The sequence below is a fragment of the Silurus aristotelis genome (assembly GCF_946808225.1).
Source record: "Silurus aristotelis genome assembly, chromosome: 18".
NCBI lineage: Eukaryota > Metazoa > Chordata > Actinopteri > Siluriformes > Siluridae > Silurus > Silurus aristotelis.
The window spans coordinates 20,792,702-20,813,187 of record NC_139591.1 but is presented as its reverse complement, the minus strand read 5'-3'; the positions used below and the strand labels follow the sequence as shown (position 1 = coordinate 20,813,187).

At 36.0% G+C, this 20,486-nt stretch overlaps 1 protein-coding gene across 2 annotated transcripts in view; it reads right to left on the bottom strand.

Annotated features, from left to right (window-relative positions):
* LOC310741155 (eosinophil peroxidase-like) overlaps positions 1 to 20,486 on the bottom strand; it is a 152,605-nt gene that overhangs the window by 11,962 nt on the left and 120,157 nt on the right. Inside the window, exons 1-2 of one of the 2 annotated variants that reach the window (XM_083568703.1) lie at positions 2,667 to 2,792; positions 1,068 to 1,212 (exon numbers count right to left, since the gene is read on the bottom strand). In XM_083568703.1, coding sequence (XP_083424829.1) covers positions 1,068 to 1,134 — 67 coding nt within the window. In that variant the 5' untranslated portion in view covers positions 1,135 to 1,212; positions 2,667 to 2,792. Of the gene's footprint in view, positions 1 to 1,067; positions 1,216 to 2,666; positions 2,793 to 20,486 lie in introns of those variants that run through there. The other variant, XM_083568704.1, reaches the window with a different exon arrangement.

The window sequence follows — 20,486 nt, the reverse complement described above, 5'->3', positions numbered from 1 at the left end:
TTTAAAGAAACTTTTTGAATAGTAAATAATATAAAAAATTAAATATAAAAAATAAATAATAAGAATAAATAATATTCATGATTCTGCCCTATGTCTAAATTTCTTTCAATTTCTTTTAAATGAAATTTCAAGTTCTATTGAAATGCACGCACACGCCATGTGGACTGCATTGAAAAAAAGGTCAGATTTGTTTTAAGTACATACCTAATCTCATCCATTTTTGTTGTTTAAAATTAGATTAGATTAGGTTAGATTCATCGTTATTGTCAGTGTGCAGAGCGCATGTACAGGGCCAGTGAAATGCAGAAAAAGGGAATCTTGTGAAATAAGTAACTCTGAAGTTCATGCAAATGTTTCTGAGGTTCCTCTACGGTGTGATGAAACTACAACAATTTTGACATTCAACGATTTTTCAGTTCAACTGCCTCCTTACACAAAATTTAATGAGTTGTGTTGCTGGAATTATATACTGACCAGGCATAACGTTATGACCACCTGCCTAGTATTGTGTTGGTCCCCCTTTTGCTGGCAAAACAGTCCTGACCCATTGAGCATTAACAGTATTATCTTCAGCAATTTGGGCTACAGAAGCTCATCTTTTGGATTGGACTGTAAATAAGGACCTTCACGTTTATCAATAAGCCTCGGCCATGAATGACCCTGTCACCAGGTCCCCCACTGTTCCCTCCTTGGACCACTTTTGATAGATACTGACCACTGCAGAACGGGAACAGCCCACAAAAGCTGCAGTTTTGGAGATGCTCCAACCCAGTCGTCTCAAATCCTTATGCTTGTCCATTTTTCCTGCTTCTAACACGTCGAGTTTAAGAAAAAAATCTCCACTTGCTGCCTAATAAATCCCACCCAACTAACGGATGCCATGATGAAGAGATCATCATTGTTATTTACAATGTTATGCCTGGTTGATGTAATTGGATTGCAAAAAGATCCAGGTGAAAGAAATTAACCCATGACCCTTCTTAAAAAGCTCAGCTTTATTGTTATCTTTGTATCTACTGTACAAACATCTTCTCAGGGTTTCTGAAATGTCTCTTGTTTAAACTCACCTGATACCGTCAGAGAGCTGAGCGTGCAGCACAGCCCCAACACCACTACAGATGGCAAGAGATTCATGTCTGAAGCACAGGTGCACACACACACACACACACACCACAGTTCAGAGCAATGTCATGAATTTAGTCTTCTTCTAATCTGCAGTGAGAAAAAAAAGACATAAATATCAACCTATAATAAAAGAAAAGCTTATTTAAGTAAAAAAAACAAACAACTGAAAGCTGTGTGATCCTGCAGCTTGTGAGTGTTTGTCAGTGTGAGTTACATCTCTTTGTTAGTCTGATTATAAATGTCTGATCCTGTTCATATGTGAAATACTCTAATGACTGATTGGTAGTCGTGGCTTAGTTGATAAGATGTTGGACTTCTAAAGGTCTTGAGTTTAAATCCCAGCTATTCTAAGCAGGCAATCCTGGGCCCTTGATACTCAACTGCTCAGGTCTATAAATAATCTAAGAATAATAGTAATGTATATATATTTTATTGCTTTCAAAAACAATAATTATTCACATTAATTAGAGTTTCCTATGAATGTAGTATATTTTTCAATATCTTGGAATATACTGTCACATTTTTCCGCCTTAAATTAATTCATTATTCATTATTATTAAATATTTATTAGTTAATTTTATTATTCATTAATTATTAATAATCTGATAATCATGTTCAGTCTCACTGATTTGCAGGTCAGATAGGATTTGGTGTGTTTGTATTTGTGGTCAGAGTAAATCTGATTCATGAGGCATTGAGAATATTGCGTGTATGATAAGCATATTCCAGAAATTATTCATTTGTATTTGAGTTTACACATAATTTATTTAAATGCTGAGCTTTTTTTTATACTAATGGCAGATACATAAACTGCCAAAACAGCAATATTAAATCAGTAAGACATATAATGTGAACACATATAGATGCAATGTAAAATAAAAGAAAAAACTTATAAAGGTTGGAGTAAAGGCTGGAGTTAGTGTTATAGAGTTCCTACCTTCTCTAACAACTTTATTATTATTATTATTATTATTATTATTATTATTATTATAAAATAAAATAAATGGAACCAGTTATGAATAATCCGAATTGATATGGATTTTTTTATTTAAGTCTAATTAATACAAAATGATTTCTTAGAGTGTTTTTTATTTCAATAATTCAGTGATTTAATTTATAATATTGCTTCATTATTTTGCCTAATTATTTTAAGTAATCTTTAATGATTCATAAGTAAAACATTTAAAGATAAAAGCAAAGTTTTGTATGTTTATATTGATAAATGTAAAGATTTGTGCTCTATATTTGTAATTCCATTTTCTCAAATAGCAATTCAACATTCTAATTCTAATTTCTTAAAGATGTTTCAAAATCCAGTTGTTCAAGTCTTTATATTCTTACTTTTCTCTCTTTCTTTCTTCTTCTTTATATTGCATTTAGGCAAAAAAAATTAAATAAATAAATTGTGACAAAAAATACTCCATTGCTAAAATGTGTAAAATGGCAATACAGAATAAACTGATTTAATTTTGCAGTAAATTTCAGAATCTAGTTTGATGAATCAAACCTAAAATGCAGACCATGACCATATAAACACTCACCTGTGTGTTTGCCTCTTTGCTGCTGAGATGAGTTGGTTTGTGGAAGTACAGGGGGTCTTTATATACACTGCAGCGCATCTCATCACGCTGATGGGCTGAACATTTCTTACATTTCTCACGGAGGTGTTTCCTCCTTCCTCTAATCTGCAGACCTTTTTAATTGACCAAATTATTTGTTATCAAACCATTAGGGTCATGAGATATGTCCACGTTATTGATGTAATATTGCTCAATATTTATTTGATCCTTTAGACATTATATAAAGAAGCAGTTTAAGAGGTCTGTAGTGTTTTATGGCAGTGGCGCTGTTAAGAATGTGACTGATTAACTTTTAGAAGGAAATACAGTGTATTTGATCTGATACTGTACTTGATAGCCTTTATTGTGTTTTCCCAGGGATTGTGTAAGCCAAACATTGCATGTATTTCTAAATAATAGATGAAACACTTGGTTGCATGTGGAAAACTTGAACTGCTATGCTCTTTCTGGAGAATAAAAAAAACGAAAAAGAAAGAAAAACTAATAATATTCAGGTTGCATATGTCTAGACACTAACACTAAATAACACCAATGAGGTGTTTATACTCCCACCACCGTGTTTCATCACCATGCATGATTGCCGGTTTCCGTAGCTCATAAGGCTTGTTTTTGTGCAAAATCTTTGCTAATTCTTCTTTTTCTGCCCATTGGTCTTACCAAACCATTCTACATTTTACCACATGGTTTCAGGGTCTTAGTTCCTTTGAAAGAGCGTAGGTGCTTTTATTTCGAGCAGAAAAGGCTTCTGTTCTACTCCATAGCCCAAACATAATTACATATATATAAAAGTACTTCTTATTTATTCCTCCAGCACCTGTAATGCTGTTGTAGGTTTCTTGGTACTTTTTCTGATACATTTTCTTCTTGTCCTTTTGTCAATCTTGGTTTGTTCTATTCTTAGTGATGGCAGATTGATGTTCAGTTTTCACCTGATCTAACGGTACAGCAAGCTGTTTGCAAACCACAGCTTCAGCAGTCAGAGCAAACCAAAAAACATTTCAAGGAATTCCAATGGAAAAAAGGCTTAGTTTTATTTGGTGATCAATACAAAAAAAGCTTTCCTTTTGCTAAACCTCAATAACATGCAAGCAGGTATAAAATTAGGTCTTGTCAAATGTAATTTCAAATCTAATATCTGCTGGAATAGCATGAGGTTCTTAAAACCTAGATAAAAAAAATAGGAAAAACTGGGAACAATCCATAAAATAAAGCTACACTGTGATTTTTGCTTTTTTTTTTTTTTTTTTGCTTTTTTTTTCATTACATATGTACTGGGTAAATATGGAAATCCTCAAAAAAATTAAAATTCCTTAAACCAGACTTCCTTAACTGATATGCGAGGAAATCCCTTGAGAGTGTGTGGTTACAGGAAAATAATTAACAGTGGTACAGTGATCCGTATTGACATTGTGATAACTTTAAATTGGAATTTGGCCTGTCATTATTTTAACTGCTTGTAATTGTTTGTTGAAAATCCATTAAAAAAATTGAATTGTTCCTGTTATCACTTATGTTATTGCTGCTTTAAACAGTTGTTTTTTATACCAGCCTCTATATCTTTCTCTCTTTCTCTATCTCTCTCTCTCTCTCTCTCTCTCTCTCTCTCTCTCTCTTAGCATGAAATATATATTAAATGAAAATATGAAAATAAATATGAAATATTTGAATATGAATATGAAATGACTATGAAATAAATGTAAACAGATAATAATGCATAAAAACATAATCAGAAACACACAGATGTTTAAGATCATTCACTGTCCTGAATATTGTGGCAGACCATGATATCTTGTCCAAACTGTCTTTATCTTCCTCATGGGAGTTACTCACACTCGCTCTTTCTCTTTTTCTTTCTCTCTTCTCTCAGCTAATTAAAAAAGAATTGGAAAAAATTGCACACCCTCAAAACCCTCAAATGCCCCATTCTGGTGGATGGATTGATGGATGGATGGATGGATGGATGGATGGATGGATGGATGGATGGATGGATGGATGGATGGATGGATGGTTGGATCGATGAATAGGTGATCTTGTTAATGTTGAGCCTACATTTAACATAACATGACAAATACTTCTCTTTGTGAGCCACAGCATGGGAGGAAGTCAGGCTCAAAGCAGAAGCTATCAAACGTGTTGCCAAATTAAGCCAAGTGTGCACCTCTGCTAATCCTGTAATTGCATCTAGAAACTAGCTAACAGATTTCACTGTGACTGTATATAATCAGCCATATGAGTCATTTTTGCACATGTAATGAAAAACTTTTAATCATATTCAGTCATACTTTGTGAATGTCATGTATATCTGAAATTCCTCTTTTCTCACTTTTGAGTCTAACAACAGAAACCCATATCTTCATTCCAGTCCTCTGTTTTTGAACAATCAACACCAGTAAAGAACATTTCCATTTTTAGAACGTGTGGGAAGGAGTGAAGAGTAATATAAGCAAGAGTGAGAGAAGAGAAGGTATCTCTTTCCTCACTCACAGTGTGTCTCTGTGTAACAGACATTCCGCTTTACTCTTTCTTTATAATAAACTTTGCTCTATTTGATTCTACTCGAACCTGAGACTATTATTTAAGAGATTTCCACCACACACATTATTCTCAAAGGGAAAATTGTATACTTGTGGTCAATGCAGTTTTTTGACAAACACACCATTGCTTCATGATGAACATTTGACATTCTTGGGTCAATACATTGTCACAATACTGCGTTTCAACAGAGAACCACAAGCAGGGCAGTTTGAGTTGAGACACTGTGAGAGCCCTGTCAGACTTCATCATTATACAACTCTAATTCCAAATAAGTTGGGACACTGTGTAAAATGTAAATATAAACAAAATGCAGTGTTTTTCAACTCTTAAAAGCCATATTTTATTTACAATAAAAAGCATATCAAATGTATAATCTGAGGAAATTTAACGGCTGAAACATATCTCAAAAAAGTTGAGCTTCAGTTAGTTCAGAATGCCGCAGCAAGAGTTCTTACTAGGTCAAGAAAATACGATCATATAACCCCAATCTTATCGTCCCTACATTGGCTTCCTATTAAGTTTCGAATAGACTACAAACTACTGCTACTCACTTATAAAGCACTAAATGGTTTGGCTCCCATGTATCTATCCAGTCTCTTAACACGCTACAATCCGTCACGCTCCCTGAGATCTCAAAACTCTGGGCTTCTAGTAGTTCCTAGAATAGCAAAGTCCACTAAAGGCGGTAGAGCATTTTCACATTTAGCTCCTAAACTCTGGAATAGTCTTCCTGACAGTGTTCGGGGTTCAGATACACTCTCCCAGTTTAAGTGCAGATTAAAAACATATCTTTTTAGCAAAGCCTACACATAACACACATCACACACATCACATCACAACCTTGTGCTCCAGAACATCTGATCACATGCACATTATCAACTTGTGCTGTTAATATCATGAACAGCAGCTACGCTAATTCCTCTCCACTGCTTCTCTTTCTCTCCCCATCCCGAGGCTTCCTGAGGTTTGGCCAGCTCCAGTCACGTCCCACCTCGTGAAGATTATGGACCTATGGATGATCATGGAGAAGTAGATGCCGAGTGTTTAAAGGCCCTGGCATGGAGAAGCTGATGCTGGATCTATGATGATCACAAATTGTTCTGTATTGTTGAAAGATTTATGACCAAACTTTTGATGTCACCCATATGAGGATGGGTTCCCCTTTGAGTCTGGTTCCTCTCAAGGTTTCTTCCTCATATCATCTAAGGGAGTTTTTCCTTGCCACTGTCGCCACGGCTGCTCATCAGGGACAAACGCACACCATTCACCTTCACTGTTGTTTTCTGTAAAGCTGCTTTGAGACAATGTCTGTTGTGAAAAGCGCTATACAAATAAACTTGACTTGACTTGACTTGACATGGGGCAACAAATGTCTGGAAAAAGTAAGTGTTATTAAAATTAAACAGATTGAGAAACATTTTGCAACTAATTATTATTATTATTAGTCTCTCAGAAGTCAAGATGTGCAGAGCTTCACCAATCTGTGAAAGACTGTGTCTACACATTGTTAGACAATTTCAGAATAATGTTCCTCAACATACAATTGCAAAACATATCTCATCGTTTACAATAAACAATATCATCTAAAATTTAAAAGAATTTCTTGAGAAGTGATAAGGGCGAAAATCAACATTGGACGCCCAAGATCGTTGGGCCCTCAGATGGCACTGCATTTAAAACAGCAAAAAATCTGTAATAAAAATGACTGCATGTACTCATTAAAAACTCCAGAAACTACAGTTTTCCATGTCACCCACAAATGCAGGTTAAGTTTCTATAATGCAAAGAAGAAGGCATGCGTTATCCCGTTATCCCGTTATCTCTGGGCCAAAAATGTACTGAGGCTAAATGGACAACTGTTCTGTGGTCAGACAAATAAATTTTTTTTAAATAACATTTTACTATGGACACCACCTTCTCCATACTAAAGAGGAGCTTGACCATCTGGCTTGTTATCAGCACTGTTTGTGCATGTTTCCTTGTGGTAGACCACTGTCCCAGCCATGGTGTACTGTATTCCAGACTTCCAAATCCCAGTATTCCTGAACCAGATTTGCTACAACTACAGAAATTATTGGAAGTAAATAATATCCTCCACAACCATGCAGAGAAACAGAACTGTGTTTTACATTAAAACACTAACAATTGAAAGCCACTAAATGATGCACATCTGCTTTATAATTGATTGTAGATAATTTTTTGTCTTTTTTTATGAATTCCCATAGAGCTTCAAAGTACAAGAAAAATTATATATAATTGTTCCCATTAGGGGTCACCACAGTGGATCATCTGTCTCTCGTGTTTGGGCCCCTAACAGGGGTGTAAGACATACACAAACCAGGTACCTACATTATAATAGAGATACTCAAAGCAAAATAGAACTTATATTAAAGTTTTATTAATATGAAAAAAATGCGCAAATGAGCCCACAGGTGTTGTGGCGAGTTCGAGTTTCTTTCATTATTTATTCCTCTCTAAATGTTCTGCTTGCTGTTGAACTGACGCTGAACTGTATGTTGGTGATGAGTAGATACACCAAGCGCCAATCAAAACAAGTTTAAAACAAAACACATGCTCGACCCTGATTGGTGGATTGCTGCGTGTTTGACCAGTTAAGTTTTTATCTTTATAAATCAAAGGAACGATTCATTTCGCTAAATGTAGATGAATAAAAAGAGATATTTGACTTTGAAATGTAGTGAAGTAAAAGTCTCCCAAACGGAAATACTTCAGTAAAGTACAGATACGTAAAAAAGCTAATTAAGTACAGTAACAAATTACATTTACTTAGTTATTGTCCACCACTGCCCCCTAATAAAAATGTGTTGTGGGGTAGAAAGTTTGCTTGTGTTCGAATGTACAGTTAAAATATGGACAGTAGCTGTTGTGTAGTTCAGAATCAGAAAGGGTTTAAAACTAATACCACTTTACCCATAATTAATCTTTGACCAACTGAAGTACGTTTGAGCAACTTCTTTTGTCAAGACTGCAAGCAGCAGTACTTTATGTTTAGAGCTTCTGCTTTAACTGCAACCGTTTCATAATACATTAACAAGACCTCCTCTAAAAAGAAAACTTGTCTCAACATCTCAAAAGCAGACACCTCCAGTTAGGAAACTAGAGACGCCAGTGTATACACGACTGCTTTCGTTTTTTAAATTACATTGAAACTTTCGACAAATTTCACCCATAAAAAAGACATGTACCTGGTTGAAAACAAATGAAACTGTTTTGATGACAAGGAAAGGCATGTTGCTAGGCACAAGCTTCAAAGCAGGAAAACTGTTCGGTCATATTTTTTTACGTTTTTATTCCTTAGGTACCTCCAGACTGTTGGCGTCTGTCTTTTGGTCCTGGTGCTTATGGTTTTAAATCAGTCTAAATTCTTAACTGTGTGTTAAAATTTTTGTGTAACTTTTAATACACATTTAACAAATTAAAATCACTTTTTGAATTAATTAATCGCTTTTATATATATATATATATATATATATAATATATATATATAATATAATATATATATATATTTCCAGCATTTGGCATTTCATCTTTTTTCTTTACTTTTTTGCACTACAAAAGGGCTATGCGTTAGAATTTTACTTAACTAAATTGATGATTTGCTGTCAGTCTGAACCAAAGAAATAAAAGTTAACTATCAGTACCATCTTGAGTTGCATAGCATCATATATATTTTTTTCACTTGAATCATATTGTGTTAAATTAAATTGAAATTGGATCACACTGCATTGTAATAGGGGTGAATCATTTTGTTTTATATATATCTATGTATCATATGGTTGGCCATGCATCGAGATATGAATCGCATCAGCCTCAGTTATTGAGATGCACATCACTATTCTGAACATCTTAACCAATGAGCTACCACTACTCAGAAAGAATAGGCCTTAAAGCAGTGGTCCCCAACCCCTGGGCTGCAGACCGGCACCGGTCCGTGGGTCAATTGGTACCGGGCCGCACAGAAAGAATACATAACTTACATTATTTCCGTTTTATTTATCTGATTCTGAATGATGTTTTATTTTGGAAAATTACCGGATTCCCTCCACCACATCTGTCTATGACCTACTCTTGATGCATGTCATGATGCCTCGGTCACATGTCTTACCTCCATCCGCTACCTCCTTAAAGGGGCTGCTCCAGCCGCTAACACGTAATACATTACCGCTAAATTAAAACCCCCAAGCGAGCAAAATGAACAAAAAACAACAGAGTGGATTCACGTTTATTATTATTTTTAGAAAATACCAGTTTCTATGCCGGTCATATCATTTTATTTTGATGTATTTATCCGACACACATTGAAGGCCAGTCCATGAAAATATTGTCTCACATTAAACCGGTCCGTGGCGCAAAAAAGGTTTTGAAACATTGCCTTAGTGCATTACATGCTGTATATTATTTACATTTTCCTGATGAATTTCCTAAGGATAAAAAAGGCTCCATTGTGGCATGAATCATGTTTTTAATAATAAAAAAAAAGATAATCATGTCTGTATAAATGGACATTTACGCTTCGTTCCTTTTGGCTATGTTTCCTTTATTTACTAAGAGTAGAAACCTAGAAGGATAGATTGTACAAGTTTGAGAGCAGGCCAGTACACAACACAATGTTGCAGATTGGCCTGAGCTCTGATTATTTTAATAGGAGAAGGAAACACTCAGGCAACGTCCTGTGGGAACTTGCTTAATAAGTATTGCTTATGCATTGCATTGGTTGCAAGTTTACTCGCAAGCACTACAATCACACTCCAAAACCTAGAACATCCTCACAGAGGAGTGATTAAAGTTATTATAACAGCAAATGTGGATTAAATATTGCATAGAAAGTTTAAATAAAAAACACATATCAATTTTTTGTCTATATAGTTTATCTATGGATTTTGATTTCAATTCCGTAGATACAGTTGTTGCATGCTTTCATTTTGGAGCTATACCTGACATCTGATGAGGAACGAATCTCAATCGGATGCTAATGCTGTGCAATAAGTCAACTTAACACACTCGGACGAAGATTGCCAACATCATGACCCGAAAAATGCCTCCAATGATATAAAGAGTGCACATCCATCCTTCTGAGCCTGTTTTGTTCTCTTGACAACCTCTGGCTACAGGGTGTAGGATCATCCGGATTTGAAATCTGTGTGTGTGAAGCATTTTCCATTTTGCTCAGATGTACCATCTGTTATTATATATTTACTGCGCTAAATATTTACTGCGCTTGTAAGTATACACAATTGCTACAATTTACACTTCTGGTAGATGTTAAACTGCATCTATCTATCTATCTATCTATCTATCTATCTATCTATCTATCTATCTATCTATCTATCTATCTATCTATCTAGCTATCTATCTGTCTGTCTGTCTGTCTGTCTGTCTGTCTGTCTGTCTGTCTGTCTGTCTGTCTGTCCGTCCGTCCGTCCGTCCGTCCGTCCGTCCGTCCGTCCGTCCGTCTATCAGACATTTTGCTAATCCTGACAGCCAGCACTATTGCCAGAACATCTGTTATGAACAACAAATTAACAGCTTCTGACCAATCAAAATTAAACATTCAACTCTAATATTAAACTACTTTATATGTTTATATTAGATACATTTTCTGTTTAGTTTTTTTGTGATTACTGGTTTCTAAGCATTAACATTTTTGACCTGTGAATCACTTCATCTAAGCAACACTACAAATATTTACCTGAACAAATAGTTTCTCAATCCACGCTCATGAAAAGCACAAGTATGGCCATGTGTTTCCCAGTCAGTGACTAATTGGGTCATGAAGTCATTAAATTATCCTTCTGTATTCTTTCTAAGGATTAAATGGGGTATCCCACATCATGAAGAATATGGACCTTTAAAGAGTAGATGCTGACCCCGCAAACGTCCTGAACCATCTAGAGATGTATCAGCACCATTTGGATCCTGCTTCATGTAGAGTTTGGACATTGGACTTCTTTAAATGTTAAAGGCTCTGTTCTGGAAGAATTGGTGTTGGATCTATGATGATTTCAGACGTTGAGTTATTTTATGAGTTGCTCAGTAGCTCCCACTTCCACAACATCAACTGACTGTATGAGACTGTAGAAAGGACATTACTTATAACACACACTCCGGTGTTCATGTTAGTTGGGTTCCTCATTTGAGTCTGGTTCCTCTCAAGGTTTCTTCCTCATAACATCTAAGAGAGGTTTTACTTGCCACAGTCACCAGGGATAAACACACCTAATCCTGCTTAATTCTTAAATTCTATAACTTGAGACAATGTCCATTGTGAAAAATACTATAAAAAATAAACTCATTTCCTCAATTAACACTGTTTTGTATGAATTTGTGGCTGTGTGCTATATGAATAAGCATTAATTATTTAGCTTGCACATTTGCTCTTCAATGCCATAGCCTTAGAACATCTATATGTACTTCTTAATGATGTCCACACGTCTCTGCACCGTTATAACCTTTATATTTATTCGCTGTACATATGCTTACATATATATCACATGCTGTAAATATGCTACATATTTATCTTCACTATTCGCACGATTGCAACTTTTTGCACTTCTGGTAGATGCCAAACTGCATTTTGTTGCTGTGTACATGTACAATGCAATGACAATAAAGTTGTATATTTTTATATATATTTTTTTTAATAGAGTTTATAACCGAAGTTAACTGTAACAGCCTAACCTGTTTTATTCATCTAGTATGAAGAATTGTTTTTAATCTTTTAGTGACTTCTGAGTTGTGTACATTTACAAAAAAAGATAAGTGTGAGATATTTACACGGTCAGAGTTGACTGTACTTCTTCAGGAGACTCAGGTCCTTTAATGTCTGCAGAACCATGCTGCAGATGTTCTTTCTCTATGTTTTTGTCAGCGTTGTTGTTACGCTGTTGTAACCGGGTTGACTTGGTGTGACAAAGGAGGATCCGATTGCAAACTTTATTAAGGAGAGTAGTCAAAACATACAATTCATTATATAGTCAATACACAGCAATGTGTTAGTAACTGTGTCCCATTAATAGTCCTCCTGCAAGGAACTGGGAGGAGTCTGTTATTAGTTCTCCGGCAGGGGCTTCTGGGAACTGTAGTCCAATGAGACAGTCTTGGTAGCCGTGGTGCACTCTGGTGGTGAGTGGGAGGAATGACAGGGAACAGATACGTGACAGCTGTAGTGTGCTTGGGGTATTAGGGTGAAGACATCCGATGCCAACAGACAAGCCTATTAAGAAAGCAGGCTCTGCCATGGAAGTGGATATGGAGTCTCTGGTTGAGGTATTTCACTGCATGCCGTACTTTGTATGTATGTGTATGTGACAAATAAAATTGTATTTGATTTGAGGTGTCTGAGAGGACGTCTAAGAGGAAACTTCTTAGTATTCTTGACAACGCGTCACAACCCCTGCATGCAAGACTACCAGAGCACATTCAGCATTAGACTGAGGCCATCGAAGACTCACCAGAAGGTCACAGCAGTGGAGGATTGGGTTGGTACTTTAAATGTTGATACTATGACTGGTAAAGAGAGAGAGGTGTCTAATATGATGGAGAGGAGAAAGGTAGACATTTTGTGTTTTCAGGAGACCAAGTGAAAAGGGAGTAAGGACAGGAGCATTGGAGGTGGGTTTAAACTGTTCTATCATGGTGTGGATGGAAAGAGAAATGGTGTAGAGGGTGATCGTGAAGGAAGAGTTTAGTAAGAGTGTAGTAGAGGTGAAGAGAGTTTCTGATAGGTTGATGAACGTGAAGCTGGAAGTTGAAGGGGTGATGATAAATGTCATCAGTACCTATGCTCCACAAGTGGGCTGTGAGAAGAAGAAAAAAATTCTGGAGTGAGTTAGATAAAGGGGTAGAAGGTGTACCTAGGAAAGAAGGATTGGGACAGACTTTAATGGACATATTGATGAATGGAACAGAAGTGATGAGGAGGTGATGGGTTGGTATGGCTTTGAGGAGAGGACTGTGGAAGGAGCTTTACTTGTTCTTAAGTAAAAATTTATTAAAAAAGAGTACTTGAGAAGAATATTTTATTACTCTTTCCACCTCTGGTGTTGTGCTGTTGTTTAATTTTCAGACTGAGATACTCTTTTTGTATAATATCTTTGGAAATTAGTTACAGTGAGAGTCAGTGAGCAAATAGCTTTTTACTCATTCCTTACAGTTCATTGTGCTCAACATCATGTCAGTCTTTCTACCTTGGACATTCAACCATCTTGCTAGTGCCTCAGTAGAAAAGATGACAGAGATTCCTGTGTCTATATATGCATACACTTCCAAAGCCTTATCACATACGTATTTTGACTATTTCACTGGGTACTATGGCAAGAACACAGTTGTCTCTGGCCCCAGTATAGACACCTGTTTCATGACTCACTGTTGCATGTAGGATGAACTTTTACTATTATTTTCCTGTTCGCTTAATCTAACGTGGCCCTGTGTAACATACTAGGATACTAAGGTTTTTTTAAACACAAATATCAAGCGATTCCTCTTTGCTTTATTCAAAATCACATTACCAAACCCATTGGATTTAAATTTAACCACACTTCCAGAGAGGTTTTGCATTTGATTTTGGATTGTTGGGATTTTGTTCATACAGGCACGAGAGCTTTGGTGAGGTCTCAGTTCATCCCAGTGGTAGGGTTGTGGTCAGGACTCTGTGTAGACCACTGGAGTTTGTTCACACCAGCTTTGGCAAACTGTGTCTTTATGGTGTGTGCTTTCTAAAATTCGTGAGAAATTATTAGTGAAGACAATGAACAGCAAACAAGCTCTAGAAGGAAGTGCAGTTTAGCTACTTAGGGAGGACATGACTAGCGCGGTAGCCTGAATGATGAAACTAGCATGTAAGAATCAAGCGATTCTATTGGTTCGGTCTTTGGTTTGGTGTCCTTTCTCTAAGCACCCAAAAGCCACACAATCTGTTCCGAAGCAAATAAATAAAAAGAGATTCACATTGGAACTGCGCAGTATATTTAGCCACAACACAGTCCAGCATTAGAAGTGTATTTATTAGCCTGACAAAAACTGTCTTAAAGGAAGTAAGGAGTTTTTACGGAATCACAATAAGGAACTGAACTCACAATAAGGAACTGACATCTACAGTATGATGAGAAGGAAGGTAGTTATACACCTTTTGAGAAAAACATAACAAAGGTTACATGTGCTGTTATCTGCAGTTTACACAAGATCTCTCCCTGAGGGGCGAATAGCTGAATAAAATGGAATAAAACCTTCACTGTAAAATAGAGGTGATGAAGCTGTTAAGATTTAATAGCTAACCAATGAATTATTTCCCAGAAGAATGAGAGTGTTAAAGGAAACCTTGTCACAAAAATACATAATAAACATATTTATTGTGCAATTTTTATGACGCACATAGAGATTCTGGTGATTATTCGTCCGTTGGTGTTGTTTTGTTTCATTTTATAGTAAGGTCATGTGTGTTTATCTGATGTCCCATTAGGATATGGTTATTAGTGGCTAGTTTAATAAGAGAAAGCTTTATATATACCGATCTATTGCTGCCAAAACAGCCCGGATCTATTGAGGCATTGGTGTGTTGCGGTATCTGACAGAAATGTTAGCAGCAGATCCTTCAAGTCCTGTTAAGTAAGTCGCAAAGTAGGCCTCCATGGATCGGACTTGTTTAACCTCAAACTTGCTGTCGCTCCTCAAACCATTCCTGAACCATTATCAGGAAGACAGGGCACATTATCCTGCTAAAAAAGGCCACAGCCATCTAGGTAGTTGATACGTGTAACATCCACATGGACCCAAAATTTCTCAGCAGAACATTGCCCAAAGCATCACACTACCCCTTTGGACCAGATACTGACCACTGCAGACCAGGAACAACCCAAAAGAGCTACAGTTTTGGAGATGCCCTGATCCAGTCGTCTAGCCATCACAGTTTGGCCCTTGTCAAATTCGCTCAAATCCTTACCCTTGCCCATTTTTCCTGCTTCTAACGCATCAACGTTGAGTAAAAAATTTACACTTGCTGCCTAATTTTAGTGATGTGTCATATGTATATATAAATATATATATATATATATATATATATATATATATATATATATATATATATATATATATATATATATATATATATATATATATATATAAATATATAATATTAATTAAATTAATCAACGTTATTCCCCATGACCTCATGCCCTATTTATATTACTGTTATTTATTATGAACCAGGCCACTTATCAACTTCTGGTTAGATGTTAACTGCATTTCATTGGCCATTGCACAATGACAATAAATTTTAATCTAATCTAATAAATCCCACCCACCTACAGCTGCCATGATGAGGAACTAATCAATGTTATTTACTTCAGATGTCAGTGGTCATAATGTTATGCCTGATTGGTGTATAATTGTCTTAAAAACAAAAGAAGCATGAACTTCTTTTCTGACTCACCAGAACTTTTCCAGCAACATCCCACAGGTTTGCCAAAAGTATGTGGACCATCACACCACATTGTTAAAAATCCCACTCCAAAGCCACTGGAATTAGAACGGAATTAGTCTTTTAATTACAGCCACAGTTTCCGAGAAGGTTTTGCATTTGGATTTTGTTTTGCTTTGGTGTGGTCTCAGTTCATCCCAGAGGTTGGATTGAGGTCATGGCTCTGTGCAGACCACCTGAGTTTATCCACACCAGCTTTACCAAACCGTATCTTGATGGTTTTTGCTTTGTAGTCTTCATGAGAAATCATTAGTGGAGATATTGGACAGCAAACAAAGAATTATTGTAGAAAATATGCAGGAAAATGTTGAACTAAGTGAAAATAGATTAACATGGCAATGCGAAAAAAACATTTCATTGCAATAATGTGAACATATTCTGAATATTGGAAAACAACAGGTTCATTATAATGATTAATATGCAACTTTTCCAGGGTGGTGGTTCTCGTACCCGACTGAGAGTATATTCAGTGTAATGACATTTGTCCGAAGGTGAATTCAGAATCCTCTGCATTTCCTGTTTGTACAGAATGAATGGAGATTATTTAAATGAGAACAAATAAGGTTATTAATATGAAATTTAGTATTTAAAGTAAAGGAAAAGTTTATACTTGTCACATGTATTTTTACGGCACAGTGAAAATCTTTCTTCTTCACATTTTCCAGTGATGTTAGGAAGCTGAGGTCAGAGTGCAGGGTCAGCCATGATACAGTGCCCCTGGAGCACTGAGGGTTAAGGGCCTTGCTCATGAGCCCCTAATAGTGGCAACTTGGTGATACCAGGACATAAACCTATTTAAGCAGCAATTAGTGTCTCAGTGTGCTAGATTCTGACATTCTCTTCTATTCTTCAATGCACATTTTCTCCAGTTTTGCCAAATTAGATTAAGAATATAAGTTGATACCAATTCTGAAGCTTATCCATTCCAAAACAATAACTTTTTTTTTCCAAGCCATTGATTAGCAGTATTTACATGGTGCTTTGACCCATTGTTCTGTAAGAAAATATATTTTCACCATGAAACCAGTTCTCCTCAATTTTCTGCTCATATTTAGCCTTATCTATCCTCCTTTACCTCTTAAGATTGTTCAATGCTTAACTGATCTTCTTAGAACCTTCTTCAGACTCCACTCCTGAAAAAAAAAACTCTTAGACCTGGACCTCGAAGCTTCACAAACGTTTCTTGATACTTTTTAAACCAAAATCGATCTGATTTGACCTTTTATTTTAGCTCCAACACTTTCACAGCAAACTCTGAGATATTTATTGAACATAGGTGGATAATAAAGGTGTAATATGTTTAATATACTGTATTTAGTGTGAACTCTCGGAAATAAACCACTAGTACTAATTTGAATGGCTAAAATAAAAGGGGAGGAGTTGAATATTCAGCAAACATAAATTTCTTAGAGTTGTTTTTTTTTTTTTTTTTAGCTAAATATGTCATTTCCTTTTATTTCCATGAATGAATTCATCAGCATGTGTCCCATCCTTCTGGGAACTTTCAGCACCATGCCACCAGAGGGCAGTGCCGCACAGCTTATTTTCGTTTGACCTTTAAAAATGCTGGAAATAATGATGAATACCATGTTTGATTTCTACCTGTTTATATGAACCTTCTGTTGTTTTGGAAGTACTTGGTTTATTGGTTTAAGCTCTGGCCTGTCTATTGATACTGAGAGTTTTCATGGACTTTATTGTAAAAAAAAAAAAAAAAAAACTGCAATGATTTGATTCCCACAATTTTATAACATCATGAGTGGTGAAGTAATTAACACTGATTATCTCTTCATCATAGCACCTGTTAGTGGGTGGGATTTATTTATTAGGCAGCAGCTGAACCTTTTGTCCTTAAATTTGGTGTGTTGGAAGCAGAAAAATGGGCAAGCTTTAAAATATAAGCGAGTTTGACAAGAGCCAAAATGTGATGTCTAGACGACTGGAATATTTCCTAGTCTGCAGTGGAATGATTTTAAATAAAGATGAAACATTTGAAATCTTTTATTTATATTTTATTTATATGTGCATGAGGACTGTCCTCTCCATGTATATGGTATAGGGTTCAAATCCAGTTCTACAGTATATCCAGCAGATGGCAACAAATGTATACTCTATAAAGTGTACAGCATTCCAGCATTACTCCTTCACCAGCTTTTATCACAGCACTGTAAATTCATGTTGTTAAGCTAGAATTGTCTTCTTTTTATTCAACTGTCTGAATTCACATAAAAGTTTTATGCAATCTTTGGTCAAATTTAGTGAAAATGTGCACATTTTACCTGCTTAAGACTTGGTGACCAACCTGATATATAATATAATATATACATATACTTTTTTTTTTTTTGCACTACTTTTCATGCAAACACAAATTTCTGTATACAATATTAATTTCATTTATACTAGTGTACATACTTCACTTCCTGTGAAATAAAACACACTAACTACCTACAAATTTGGGAGGACACTATAATGATTGGATCTGTGGATATATGTACATAGTAAGACTGAAATATAAAAAATAAAAAAACAGGACCAAATGATTTGCAAAAATAGATATTATAATAAGATTTTCCAGGTGAACAAGACATTAAATGTAGGAAGGATAATATTATCACCGCGGCCACAAGGAACGATAATTATAATGTGTTCTTATGCTGCTTGGCTGGAAAACACAATGTCAGTCTTAAATGAATGTATTTGCATGGACTTGTGCCCGGTCCTTTGCATTTTAGGTTCAAATTCAAACAAAAGAACATGAGTCAAGCCAGCCTTTTTATAACTTTAAGGAACTCACGAAAAAACAGAACATGTACACCAAAGAATTTGGAGCCGTTGACGTGCAGCAAAACCCGATCACCACCTTAAACTAACAATCCTCTCTTTGTTTTGTTCCACATTAATAGACAGATTGTTGTCTCTGCACCAGTCTGCAAGCCGCTCCACCTCCTCGCTGTATGTTGACTTGTTGTTGCTACTGAGAACCCACTTCAGTGCCATTGAAGAACTCCATGATTAATTTCAAGCTGTACTTGCATAAATACATTGGCCGGGACTGATGTGTTTTGGTACCTCAGGTTTCCTTTCCCACTCAGTCTCTCGAGATTGAGGTCAATAAACATTATTCTCTACATTGCCTTTATCATGGAACATCTGAGAAACAATTATTTTAGTCGTATAAAGCGTTGAACAATGGATATAGTCACAAAGCAGCTTCACAGAAATCTATAAATGCCGGATGTGTGTATAAAATGTATAAATTTATCCATAATTTGCAGCCAGATACAGAGAAAGGAGCCTTGAGAGCAACCCAAAGATGAATCCACTCTGCACATTATCTTTTATTCTGGACAATTATTAGTATTTTATTCAATTAGCATGTATATAATTTATTGTATATTCCAGATTATCCTCATATATATATATATATCATTTGTATATACACATTGTGTATAACTTTTGTACCATACTGTATATTTTTATATCCCACACTCTCTGTACATTTTGTGCCTTACAAATATAACTTCTCATACATGTTCATGTATATGTTTATATATTCTTAGTCTACTTGTTCACCAGCTCCCACATTTTTACACTGCCCAGGGCCCTTACATTTATCTATTGTACTCAACAACTTCTGCACATTTCTTTTACTGCCGTAGCCTCATATTTATTTGATGTACATTCATCCACTTATATATGACATGCTGTACATTTAATGTCAATGACAATAAAGTTCTATCTATAACCCAGCCATTAGGGTTGCACTCTAAGTGCCGGTCCCAAGCCGGGATAAATGTGGAGAGTTGTGTTAGAAAGGACCTCCAGCATAGAACATGTGCCAAATCAAATATGCGGCTCAGAATTTCATACCGAATCGGTCGAGACCCAGGTTACCAATGACCGCCACATGTATCGTTAGCCAACAGGGTACCGGTATTTAACCCACTTTTTTTTCTGTCAGAATAACCTCCACTTTTCAAAAAGACTTTCCTCTAGATTTTGGAACATAGCGGGGTGTCGTTGGTGTTCCATTTTATCTAAAAGGTGTTCACTCCAGTTCTTCCACTCCAACATCAGCAAATTGTGTCTTCAAGGAGCCTTCTTTATGCACAGCAGCCCTGCCATACTGGAACAGGTGTGGGCCTTCTAGTTGTTATGATACAATATAGTAAGGCATTTTATACACCTGTGTGGTCACCAGTGTTGTCTGGGGAAAAACAAAGACCGATTTTTTTTTATTAAAATCTCGGTTTCTCCAAATGAAGTATATTTACATACACGGCATTTGGCAGATACCTTTATCCAAAGTCAAGTCAAGTCAAGTCAAGTCAAGTCAAGTTTATTTCTATAGCGCTTTTTACAACAGACATTGTCTCAAAGCAGCTTTACAGAAATCAACAGTCAAGGTGAATGATGTGTATTTATCCCTGATGAGCAGCCGTGGCGACTGTGGCAAGGAAAAACTCCCTCAGATGTAATGAGGAAGAAACCTTGAGAGGAACCAGACTCAAAAGGGGAACCCATCCTCATTTGGGTGACATCAAGAGTTTGATCATAAATCTTTCAACAATACAGAACACTGGAAAGAGAACTAACATGAGCACTGGAGTACAAGATTATAAGTAAATGTTCTTTCAACAGTTTTTGGTATAAAAATAGGAGCTACTGAGCTCAACATTTGTGATCCTCACAGATCCAGCATCAGCTTCTCCATGCCAGAACCTTTAAACACTCCAGACATGTAGTTGGAT